Source organism: Drosophila sulfurigaster, chromosome X (genome assembly GCF_023558435.1).
Source record: "Drosophila sulfurigaster albostrigata strain 15112-1811.04 chromosome X, ASM2355843v2, whole genome shotgun sequence".
Classification (NCBI taxonomy): domain Eukaryota; kingdom Metazoa; phylum Arthropoda; class Insecta; order Diptera; family Drosophilidae; genus Drosophila; species Drosophila sulfurigaster.
In genome coordinates, this window is record NC_084885.1 from 4,849,305 (window position 1) to 4,862,768 (window position 13,464).

At 36.7% G+C, this 13,464-nt stretch overlaps 1 protein-coding gene across 8 annotated transcripts in view; it reads right to left on the bottom strand.

Moving 5' to 3' along the window:
• LOC133847427 (moesin/ezrin/radixin homolog 1) overlaps nt 1–13,464 on the bottom strand; it is a 29,020-nt gene that overhangs the window by 1,224 nt on the left and 14,332 nt on the right. For 3 of the 8 annotated variants that reach the window (XM_062282458.1, XM_062282461.1, XM_062282459.1), the window contains exons 2-8: nt 8,523–8,641; nt 3,167–3,346; nt 2,866–2,997; nt 2,359–2,385; nt 1,240–2,006; nt 761–1,148; nt 480–692 (exon numbers count right to left, since the gene is read on the bottom strand). In XM_062282458.1, the coding sequence (XP_062138442.1) occupies nt 480–692; nt 761–1,148; nt 1,240–2,006; nt 2,359–2,385; nt 2,866–2,997; nt 3,167–3,346; nt 8,523–8,537 (1,722 nt within the window). In that variant the 5' untranslated portion in view covers nt 8,538–8,641. Of the gene's footprint in view, nt 1–479; nt 693–760; nt 1,149–1,239; nt 2,007–2,358; nt 2,386–2,865; nt 2,998–3,166; nt 3,347–6,557; nt 6,639–8,522; nt 8,642–13,464 lie in introns of those variants that run through there. The other 5 variants (XM_062282457.1, XM_062282464.1, XM_062282462.1 and 2 more) reach the window with 5 other exon arrangements.

The following is a 13,464-nucleotide window of genomic DNA, read 5'->3' on the forward strand; positions in this document are numbered from 1 at the left end:
AACCTATCGATACTCAATTGGAAATGTACAACTAACTTGACATGACAATTTAACTAGCTCTAAAATCGATTGATAAATGTTTTCCTTAAACTATCACCAATTAAACTTTGCTTTTACAACTCTTCTATATGCTAGATTAAACGCACCTTGATCTGATCATGCAAGCGATCGCTACTCAATTTAAAATTTACAACTAACTTGACATGGTAATTAAACTAGTCTTAAAGTTAACTCTAAAATCAATTGTGAAATGTTCTCTGTAATCTTTGCTTTTACAACTCTTCTATATGCTAGATGAAACGCACCTTAAGCTGATCATGCAAGCGATCGCTACTCAATTTAACATTTACAACTAACTTGATATGACAATTGAACTATTCTTAAAGTTAACTCTAAAATTGATTGATACAAGTTTTTCTTAACCAATCACCAAATAAACTTTGTTTTTACAACTCTTCTGTATGCTATATGAAACGCACCTTGAGCTGATCATGCAGGCGCTCATTGCGCTCGGCCAGCGTGCGTCTGTCCTCGATGGGATCCTTGATATGCTCGTCCGTGTCCAAATCGCGCGACACATCGCCGCCGGCATCGCCATTCGTCAGCTCCTCCTCGTTCTCGTTCTCATCCTCGGCCACATGATGATGTTGCGGCGTGGTCGATGCAGCCAACAGCGCGGCAGCAGCCTCAGCCTAAAAAGCACATAATACCAAATTTAGAAGCTGATATCCAAAATTGATACAATATACAATAGATTTACCTGTTTGCGACGTGCTTCCTCGACCTCGTCTTGCAGACGCTTGGTCTCTTCGTCCTTGGCATTGACCTCGTCCTGAATGCGTTGCACCTCCTGTTGCTTGGCCATGATCTCCTCCTCGAGCTTGGCCTTCTCGACGGCCTCCATGTTCTTGGCCTCCTCGAGACGCTGCAACATCGACTGCAGCTCCTTCTGGCGCAGCTCAAGCTCATCCTTGGCGGCCTGCAGCTGCTTCAGCTGCTCCTCGAGGCGGCGAATCATTTCCTGGGCCTCGAGCAGATCGCGCTGCGAACGTTCCATCTCCTCTTGCATTTGCTTAAGGCGATCCTCGTACTCCTGTTGCTTCTTCTCGGCACGTTCGCGTGCTGCCAGCGCCAGCTGCAGCTTTTCGCTGTATGAAAATGAAACCAACACAAAATTGTTAATTGTTAATTAAGAAGATAAAGAAAGATGAAAGATCTACATATATCGACACAACTTACCGCTCCTGCTGTTTGGCATTCTTCTCTTCGCGCGCCTGCGCCTTCATCTGCTGCACATCGATCGTGTCGGGCTTGCGACGACGCATGTACAGCTCATGGTTGCCCATGCAGAGGGCCAGGATGCGTTTGTTGATGCGAACGCGTGGCGCAAAGAACATAAAGTCGGGTGCCTTCTTGTCGATGGGCTTGATGATGAACTTCTTCTCAGAGAAGGAAATGTTACGGATCTCCGACCAGGGGAAACCAATTTTGGGCGTTAATCGATCGTCCTGCTCGTAAATGTTGAGGCCAAGCGCATCAACGCCCAACCACAGATCGGTGCCCTTCTTGTTGCGGATCTCAAAGTAATTGACGCCATACATTTCCAGATCCTGGGCAATTTTCAGATACTCCATCATGGCATCCTCGCGCAGCATGCTGCGATGCTCCTGCCACCAGGTCATTATCGATTGCTCCCACTCATCCTTGGACATCTTGTGCTGATCGATGACGCGCTGTGGCAACAATCGATCGTTCGCTAGGAAACCGGCTGTATGGGTGGTTTTATTGTGATCACCATGACGCGCCTGCACTGCATAGGAGGCCAGCAGCACCGACGTTTCCGGCGGGCAATAGATCTCGTCGGTCAATATGGCATTCTTCACTTGCAGATAGAACAGGCGCAGTGTGATGTCCTGTATCAGCTCCTCGGCCACATCTTCCGGATAGAATTTGGCACGGAATCTGAATTGCAAGGGATTCTCCTTTTTCACATCCTGATTCATCACCTGCACACGGATAAATATAGTTCATTAGTTTCAATTTACAATTACAATTTTTCAAATTCATAATAAATAAATAATAATATAATCAATTTAGAATTTTCTCTAATTTTAAATGTTCTTATATATTTATATCAATTTTCTGTTCAACTTTTAGAATTACTAATTCACTTTGATTTTGTTGATTTAGAATTCCAACCAATTTTGTATTATTTTCCTACTTATTTATAAAATGTTCATTAAATTTTGAAATTATTCTTCTTTTGTAACTTATCGAATAATAAAATAAAAATGTTTATTCATATTTGATTTATGCTTTTGGTTATTTTGTCTGTTTATGATTTGCCCTCAAGTTTACCCATGTGGAAAACGGCATTGATCCAGTCTGTGGAAGTTTGTTTTATTATTGTGCGAGCGGTGCAAAGTGCGCAGCATGTTGAATGAGAAATCAATCAAAGATCAGAATTCAATGTAATCAGTAATATAAAGTTCTGAAATTATGTTCAACAACTCTACAGGGCATGCAAAAATACTTAATTATCGTTGCCAGTTTTCACTGCAACGTTGCCAAATTTCACAACTAAACACCGGCTTTCTACAATCACAATATTTTGTGTGGGACGCTACAATCGATCTAGACGGCAATAGCATGGTAAAGGTTTTATTTCCAGGACAGTTTTGTGATACTTTAATAATCGTTGCCAGTTTTCACTGCAACGTTGCCAAATTTCACAACTCAACATCGTCTTTCTACAATCACAATATATTGTGTGGAACGCTACAATCGGGCTAGACGACAATACCATGGCAAAGGTTTCTTTTTTGAGGACAGTTTTGTGGTAGTTTTATTTTTAGTAAGGCCCACCATATCATCAGCATCGTCATCCTCTTCGCTCTCATCTGTCTGATTGTGTCCATTGCTATCGGCTGTCTTCTTGTCCACATATTTCTTAACCCGTTTCAAATACTTGATAGTCTTTATGGCCGGCGATTCGGGCTAGAGACATGCGAGCGAACGTTAACCTTTTTATTAGTCTAAATTCTAAAACTATCTACATATAAATAATTTATGTGTGTTTCTCTTGTGTGTGTGTTTCAAGCATTGTTCTACGGTGATAGTTTGTCTGAAAATATGTAGTTTGTAGTTTGTATAACAATGCTCTTACCTTTTTGTATAGCTTGATCCATGTGGAATCGCCCTTTGAGTCCGTGTACTGCAGACCAAAGAACCAAACCTCACGCAGGCCGATCGTCTTGACCACCTGATCGAACAGTTGTTTGCCCGTCGTTGTCGACTGAATGGCGAACTCCAGTTCGGCGTCCATTGTCGTGACGCGCACATTTAGCTGCAAAGATAAAATTTATTTCGAATTAGAACATATTTATAATTGATCGGAAAAACCACAAAGATATTTTAAAGTTTTAGAAATTCGAATTTGAAGACTGCAAACATTCTTTTAAAACGCATAGCACATCGAGTGACATTGCTCTACACATGATTGTCATTTGAAGTTTGCATTAATGCGTCTCAAGATAATTTGTGATATCGATAACAGGGTGTAAGTAGCACAGCTTAGAGGAGACCTCTCCTCCCATCACGTGCCATGCTCATGTGCATTTTGCATTCGTATTCGCATTCACATTCGCATTTCACTTTCGCTGTCTCTCGTATCTTTCTGCACCATTTGACAACCCCTTTCGCCCACGCGCTTTCCAAATTGGTCAAGTGACATACAAATATATATACACCTGCATATCGGACATGTGACACAGCTTGTGCTTGTATAATAGTTTTTGTGCTGCCCCGCACCCAGGCATAAACTCAACCAGTCAGTCAGTCAGTCAATCCAATCGCTGGCTATCTGTCCCTCTGTCTATTGTTGTTGATGTCATGGTTGATTGCATTTGCTCGTTTTCCAAAAGTGATTTTCTTCCCATTGTTAATGTGTGTTTTTCTGTGTCTGTGTGAGTTCGTAATTAGCCGACACGTGCATCTTCTCTCACATGTTTTCGACTTTTGCACATAAGTCCTCGTTCACACACAGTTTACGCTTGATCGATATTATCGATCTCTTGTTATCGATACATTACTTTGATTTTATTTCATTACAATTCATTTAAACTGAGCATAATTATAAATATTTCAGTTTAAAACATAAAATAGCTATGACTTAATTGTTTTTTCAACTTTTTACACATAATTCCTTCTTCACACACAGTTGACGCTTGATCGATATTATCGATCTTTTGTTATCGATACATTACTTTGATTTAATTCCATTGCATGTGCTTAAACTGATTATAATTACCGATATTTCAGTTTACAATTGCTTTGCGACTACTTCCTTCTTCAACAGTTACAAACACAGTTAAAGCTTAATCGATATTATCGATCTCTTGTTATCGATACAACTATGATTTTATTTCATTAAACATTTCTCTTAAACTAATCATAATTATAGATATTTCAGTCTGTCTACGTGAGTTCGTAACGTTTTGTACATAATTTCATTTTCAAACAATTGACGCTTGATCGATATTATCGATCTCTTGTTATCGAAGCATTATTTTGATTGAATTCCATAGAAATTCGTTTAAGCTGAACGTAATTATAGATATTTCATTCAGTCTGTGTGACACGTGCATCTTCTCTCACATATTTTACGACTTTTTGTACATAATTCCTTCTTCACAGACACTTGATCGATATTATCGATCTCTTGTTATTTAAATTAAGATTTCAGTCTGCCTTAGATTTCAGTCTGTCTGACACATGGATCTTCTTTCTCATGTTTTGTACATAATTCCTTCTTCAAACGCAGTTGAAGCTTAATCAATTTTATCAATACCTTACTTGGATTTAATTTTATTGCATTGCACTTAAATTGATCATCGTCATAGATATATCAGTTTAACTTTGACTTAATTAAAATGCTGGGAATTGGAACACACAGCATATTGGCGACGTACGTTTCTGGGAACGTCATCCATTAAGTGAACTCGTATGTAATCTTGCCCGCTGCTTGTTTGCGATATTTTCATCATAATTTCGCATTGTTTAAGTTCTGATTCTCGTTTCATTTGTTTTGCTACTTTTATTGTTGTTGTCGTCGTCATTCTCTCTCTCTCTCTCTTTATCTCTCTTTTATTTGTGCACTGCCTATGTTGTTGTTGTTGTTTTGTCGCAATGCAAATCAAACGTGACACAATGCAAGGAAATTGAAAACGTTCATTTCAATCCAATTAACGTTTTTGGGTTAATGCATGTTGTTGTCATGTGCATGTGTGTGTGTGTCTGTTTGTGTACGTGCATAGAAGCATAGTTTAGCCCCACTGTGCAACGGAAGCCACCGCATAACCAACCAGTTGACGACTCTAGTTGTCCCCTCCCCATCAACATTTCCATCTCCATCTTCACTCTCGTCAGTAATTCGGCAGCGATTTGTCGCTTGCATGACAAATTGCTCACAGCTCTATGCCAAAAAAAAAAACAAAAACAAAAAACAAGAGTAGTAGAGTACTGTTTTTTTTTTCTTTTGGTTTAGACGGAAGCCATAAAAATGCATCACAAACACAAATTTTGACGTCATAAAAAAAAACAAGAAAATAATTGCCCAAAAGTCGCATTTTTCGTACACTAAATTATTCCAATTGAAGCGGATTATGAATGCAGATTATGCCACATAGTAGAGATCGTTATGCAACACATGGACGGACGGACGGACAGACGGACGGACGAAACGCACAACGAATGTAAGTATTCGATTGCCAAAGTGGTCACAACAATTAAATCGATTCCGAGTGAGAAACTGGTTTAATGGGTCAGCGATTGGAGAACAACATTTTGACGGCATAATCGGTTTAAAGTCGAACGATTGCAACGTTGTTATCGATAGCTATATTATCTATAATTCGATGGATGGCAGAGATCTGACAACGCCATGAAACTTTCGCAATCTTTCATATTTATTGTCTAGCTATAAGCGTTATGGCAATCATATAATCTTCAAAAATTGATACAACTTCTATTAATAAAACAAAAAATATTATTTGTAGTTTTTTTTTTAGTTATAAGTTTTATGGCAGTCATAAAATCTTTAAAACTGATACAACTTCTATTAATAAAACGGGAAAAATCGAGTTTACGACAATACTTGAAGTTATATTTTCTTATATTGAGTTTTTTAGTTCACTTTCTTTATGTCATCTTTATAACTAAACAATCTTGCACTCATTATGACATTCTTATAATGCAGAAAATGCGAATACAAAATCACAGTCAAAAATATCAATTTTTTATTTTTAGTTACAAATTTTTTTTTAGTTCTTATTATTGTAATAAGTTGAGTAACGTTTCTTCAAATCGGAAAATCTCGAGAACAAATTTCTTTCAGTTCTTGAAGAAATAAGTTGAGTTATGCTTATTTTAATCGGGGAAATCTCAAGAACTTTACAGACAAAAAAAGGCAGTTTTGTAGTTACAGATTTCTTTCAGTTCTTATTATTGTAATAAGTTGAGTTACGTTTCTTGAAATCGGAAAATCTCGAGAACTTTACCGTTTTGGATTTGACGCTGCCGCCGTAGCGCGAGAAACGCGTGCGGCTGTCGGAGACGACGACCATTTTGGGCAGCCAGGCGTTTTTGAGTAGCTTTTGAATAATTACGAGTTAAAGTTGGCGCTTGGCGCCAGCACACACAAATACACACACACACCGAGAGAGTAACAAGAACAAAAATCAAAGTAGAGAAATTTCCACGGCAAAAATCGAACACACAACAAAAGAAAATACACGACGCGTTCTGTTGTCCAGCGGCAACTGAAGAAAATGGAAAAGTCGCAAATGCTTTTTAACTTGACTCGTGGCCGGGTCGAAAGGTAAGTCACGAACAGAGGGAGGGAGGGAACAGGGGAGGTACAGAAGGCACCCTCATCGACAAATACACAAACATATATATTTTCCCTATTGCATTTCCCTAGGTTTTTTCGTTCGTTCGTTCGCTGTGCTTTCTTTAATTTATTCTAATTTCCCTGTCCAGTTGTTGGCACTAATTGCATGTTAATTATGCCAGTTATAAATAGACTCGCGACGGACTGACAAAATGACAAACTGACTGACTAGTCGCAAAGGTCAGCTTCGAATTCGACATAGATATATATGTATATAAGTATATGTATTTATAGCAGTTGTAAATACAGTGGAGGCTCGGCTTGAGCAAACAAATCAGCGTCAATCATACGCCGCGTTGGCCTGTCAGCTATGTTAGAACTGCAATTAGCCAAGCCCAAGGCTAGGCTAGCATTAATTCGATTGTTTATTTTTAGTTTGCGTTTATGATAAGCCTACAACATTCGCTTCAATCCACAAACTACTGAGAAACTACTTTAATCAAATTACGTATACGAACTGTTTTCGCTTCTTCACACTTACTCATCAAGTGTTTTCTACAATTTATAATGTCATCCAGCTCGCATATAAATACATCACGGAAAATTGTACCAAAAATGTGACATCGATTTTTTGGGTCAACTCAAGTTTATGGCTTATGATTAAGGCCAAGTTGGCGCGCTTGCGACAAGTTATATGACAATGACACTGAAACTACAAAACAAAAAAGACATTTCTGACAGATTTATTGGTCTGCTGCCCTGATTCACCGTCAATCGCAGTCGCAAAAGCCATAACTAATACACAGTCCACATCAGTTTTCTGCAAGCTGTCACTATTGCTGATAGACAGACAGACAGACAGACTGACAAGCAGAAGCGACGAAGACATCGCCAGTTGGCCAAGACTGAAAAGTCCCCCAGAGACTGAGACTGAGACAGGGTCAAGTGCATTTGGGGGGGAGACGTCATAGAATTTTTCTTTTGGCGTCAAAAGCACAAGCGGATGAGATAAAAATATGAAAAAAGAACCAACGTCAATAGGTTTCTATTCTTTTTTTGGTCAATGGTAATGACGTTGTCGATGACGTCTTTAAATTCGGTTCGGTAGTTTTTCCTCCACACAAAATCTACTGTCAATCATTATCGATAAGAAATTTCTGCTACGCTCTCTCTTTCTTTCTTTAGCTATCTCTCTCTATTGATTGTGGTTGTGTTGCCGTGTTTTTTTTTTTTTTGATAATCGATCATAATTTACAAGCTTGTTTCGAGTCCAATTTTGTTTATTTCATGGTTGATTTCGCTTATTTTTTATCAGCTTCAAACACGAAATGAGTTTTTCATTAATTTAATTGCTTCTGTGATTGATTGCATAATGATTGAAATTCCATTTTTTTGTTATTTGTGTGTTATCACAAATCGCTTGTCAACTTTTGGTGAGCCCAAATTATGTGCAGTTGACAGCCAAAGAATTTATTGTTGAATTGTTGCCAAATACGCGCAATGCAGCGTTGGCAAATTTCACGCATATTTTAGCATTGCAACGTTGCCAAATTTCACGCATATTTTAGTATTGCAACGTTGCCAAATTTCAAATACAATATGTATTTTAATAGTATTCTTTTTTGCAACTTACCGATTTTGGCGACATTTTGCTGCTTGTCTATTCGCCGAGTGGTTGGTTAGTGGAATTTTAACGTATGTGGTTCTGTGGCACAATGTTTTTTGTGGCTTTCCTTATTTAATGCTTTCAGACTGCAATGAGAAAAAAAAAAACAGAAATGTCAGAATTAATTGAGGAATACAAAAAGTGGTTAAAAAATTTGCACAATCTTTAAAGTTCTTCAAGTTGAATTTGTACAAACATTGAGCAAATTAGCATTTGTTTTGTGCACGCGCACTGCGACGAAAGCAAATCAAATCAAATGCTCACGATCATAATTCCTATATATAGCGGCCGAATAGCATATATCACGTTATATCTGGTTGGTTTAGGTTTATTTCTGATTTCACCTGGCACTTTGACAAAATCAACAGCAAACAACAAACAAGAACCACAAAATTTTCGTTCCTAATTAAGAAATCGTGTGCATGAAAATTAACTTAAATATTTGTTATTGTATTGTGTTCGATGCGTTGTTGCCAAGCACGTTGAGCAGAACTTTTTGTTGATAAAATTGTTTCCTTTACAATATGTTTAGTGAACGGAAATGCAAAAGGCCAAATGAAACGAAACAACAAATAGATTACGACGACGTAAAGAGTTTTGTTCGACCCAAAATTATCGTTTAAAATTCATCACCAAAAAATTCCAAGTACACAAAACAAAAAAATGATGAAATTCTTATGAGCTCGCAATGTTTTATAATGGAACTTCGCACTCACAACGAGCGACAAATTTGCCCAGCAATTTTGAGTTCTTCAACTTTATTCAAATATTGCTGCTTCTTTCGAGTTTGACTTGAATTAACCATAAAAGCTAAAAAGCCCTTTAACTACCCTGTAAACAGCGGAGCTAAAGGTGCGTTTAAACATTTTCATAATGGTTTTGAAACATAAAACATGAATTTATTTTTTTATGTACAAACATCTCTTTGCACTTTAGTTCAATATTTAAAGTGTAGAGCATCCAAAAGTCGAGCTAGCGGACTCTAGTTCAAATTCTATTACTTATTGACGGTAAACGGTTATCGTTTAATGAAAATCCAATTGACATTTTGACACATGACATGCGAGAAGCGCGACTCAATTGTGACGTCACACAAAAACAGAGAGAAGTAAGGGGACAACAAACAACAAGCGACATAATTGTTTATCTAACAAATACTGACTATAACTGACTGGCAAACATGATAGCTTATACACACATTAAAAGACAAACACACACACACGCATAAATGATTTTGAAACGAGCCTGAAAAAACGGTTTCCGTCGAAATGCAAATTAATAATCATTAGCTGCAAAACGCAAAAGAAATTCCAAAGTTTCGGTTTTCATTGTAGTTGCTGTTGCTGTTGTTGTTGTGTTTGCACAAATTATGACATCATGCCTTGACTTTATTATCGCTTCTGCGTGAACTTCAAGTGTACACACACTCAGACACACACACAGGAAAGAGAGAATGAGATATTACTGCATACGCAAATATAAGTTGTGATATAGCCTCCGGCAAAGAGGAGAGAAAAAACTTATATTGAAATCTTATCAGCATTAACAAAGAGTAGCTGCAAGTACTTCAAATTGTTGACTCTTATTCTATATATCATCTAGCATGCGATTGAAATCGTGATGCTTTATCAAAATTGTCATTTTAAAAAGGAATTGCAAGAATGTAGAGAATGTTAATAAAGAATATATTCAGAGTGCAGCTATTGAATATTAATTATATACAAATGTGAAGCATATTTCTCAAATTCCTTGGAACTCAAAAGTACAAATTGAATAAAAATAAATAAATAAATAAAGTTGAGAGTACTCACTTTGAGATACCCGCTTAAAATATACCGCAAAAATATACCTAAGGTCATATTTGTCATCTAACATATGAGGTACTATATCCAAATATATCATAGAGGTCAAAATATACAAAATTAATGAACCCCAAAAAAACTAAAAATATACCAAAGCCATGATGTCATATTTGGTATATCGATGAAGTACTACACTCGAAATATATCTAAATAATATACCTTAAAGCACTAACAATATACCAAATGACATTTTTGGTATATCGATGCAATATTACTTTTCAAATATACCATAGATGTAAACATATACCGAACAATATTTGCAACCATACGAAAATATACCGAGCCCCATTTTTGGTATATCGATGAAGTACTATGTGCACTCGAAATATACCAATAAATATAATATAATAAGGTTAAAATATACCAGATTGTCTGACCTAAGCAAGACCTAATTCACAATGCAGAAGTGTTTCTTAAATAACTTTTACAATTTTTATTCAATCGCAATGACATTTTCAGGAATTATAATACCCTTCTACCTCATGAGTAGTGGGTATAAAAAATATATGAATCGCTTTGAAAATTCATAAATACACTGAAAATTGAGCCGCAGTTTCGAATACTTATCGATAAATCATTGAGACGATGTTGAGAAAAAAACTGAACTGTTGAGAGTGCAGCTATTGAATACTAATGATCTTTAAGTATGAGCTATAGAATATAGAAAAGTTAAACTTGAAACCATTCATTGGAATACGAAAATTAGTTCACTATAAAACCAAATAGATAACTGTGAAATATGAAATTGTATTTTATGACAAACTTTGCGACAATTGCGACAAAACAGGTTCGATTACTTATCGATAACTTATTGAGAGCAGTGCCAAAATGATTTGCCGGCATTCAAGTTGACTTTCTTGTTGCCATAATTCATTTAACGTTTTCTTTTTTGTTAGTAAATGTTTGCTTTGTAGTCGAGTGGGTCAATACAGTAAAAACGTGAAATGAGCTCATATTTTTTTTAGACAGCTGTAAACGAGCTGAGAGCGTTCAGTTCGTTCGTGCTAATCAGCAGCGACAAATTCCTTTGGCTTGAATCAAACTTGTTGATCAGGGGCCCAAAATGGCGCATAATGCGGCCCACATTGCCAGATGAATCATTTGGACAAACAAACCAGCGAGATATTAGAAAGAGTCACCCAAAGCAAAAAGAAAGAGAGAGAGAGAAGTTTGGTTCTCAATGCATTCGACACGATGATGAATGGAACGAATGAATGCGTCATTTTCTAACTTCAGTTGCTTACCAGCGAAGCAAAACCATTTCATTTCTCGCATTTTTAATCTTTCGCAAGAGATGTTGAATGGAGAGAAGAGGAAGGGAGGGAGGAACCGACTTTTAAGTTAACCGACAGTAGCGGAAATGAAAATGATTTGGCGAATTGCGTAAGCAAATGTGACGCACCAAAGGATCGCAATAGCAGCAACAGCAGCAAAGAAAGTAAATGTTTGAACGACATTCACTTTCGATAGCTTTCTGTCAGTTATTCTACTGCCAGAGTTTACATAATTTTTGTTGGTTGTGTGGGGTTAACCCACGCGCAACATTGTTGGCTCATTGTTTTGTTTATGTTTAATATCCATTAACTGCATTTAATGAGTCCAACAAAACAGAGAAAAAACAATCACGTTTACTGCTTGACCACCGGAACCACAGAAAGCACAAAGACAAACACAACTAATGAGCTTTTGAGCGGCGGCTAGACAGATGAAGAGAGCGAACGAGAGCATGGCTCACATTGCGTATGCGCAACGCGCAATGCGTCGCAATGCCGAAGCCAAACAACTACAAAAACCAAAGAGAGAGGCGTCTGCTATGTTTATGAGTGTGTGTGTGTGTGTGTTTGTCTTTGTGGCACATTTCGCTTTTACTTTTCAGTCATAAAACAAGCATCAAAATAATAATAATAATAATAAACATCAAATAAATAGCCAAAACATTTTCTGCGCCAAAACTTTTAATTTCAACAATTATTTGTCTTCTTTTCTCTTTCTTTTCAGTTCATGGCGTGTGGATTCTTCTCTTTGTTTTCCCCCTCCCTCGCCTCATCACAGCATTTTTGTAGCCCCAATTCTTCAGCGCTATTGTCTTTCGTTTCGACTCTTTTTGCTCTTCGCTCTTGTGCACTGGCTGTGGTCAATAATTAAAATGGGGCAATCAAGCGAATGAATCTCTGACCAAGTAAACTGTTTTTATACCACGCACACACACACACACACCATTGCAAATGATGAGCGACGGGTATATTAGACATTGTCAATAGATATTTCATCTATAAAAATAATAAATTTCAAAAAAATATTAAAGTTTGGGCTCACATATGTGAAAATAAGAGATAATAATTTAATACTGAAAAAATACTAAAAATTAAATACCGAAAAAATACTAAATAGTAATAAAGAGCTTAATTAACGCTTTCTTAATATAAAACTGAAAATTTGTAATGTTAAAAATTAAATACTAAAAATACTAAAAAAAAAAATACTGAATAATGAAAGAATGTTCACTCTACACATTCTTTAGTAGTAAAATATGTTTACTACCAAAAATTAAATACTGAAAAATACTTAAAAAATACTAAACTTGCTGAACTTAATATTCAAAAAAATATGTAATACCAAAAATGAAATATTGTAAATACTATACAAATGCTGAAAACTTATATACATTAAAACCAAAAAGCTATCTTAACGATTGATTAATGTTTGAAAATGGTTTAATACTAAAAATGTAATACTATAAACACTAAACAAATACTGAAAAATACGAAATAATAGCAAAAAGCTAAATAAACATTTCCTAAATTTTCCGCGCAACTAAATTCAGTTAAAATAGTGTCAGCTTTTTTCCCAGGGCATCTGCAAGTTCAGCACTTTTACACTTTGCCTTTGCACCGCGAATGAGAACAGGTAAAACTGTAAAGCCAGGGGGTAAGTGGGGAGAGGGAGCTGTGCTTGGGCTTTGTGAGAGTTCGAAGCAGTCAACGGGGGCAGACCGCAAGCGGCTTAGCAACAAATGTTAATTACGCTTTTAAAGTATATTCAGTGCA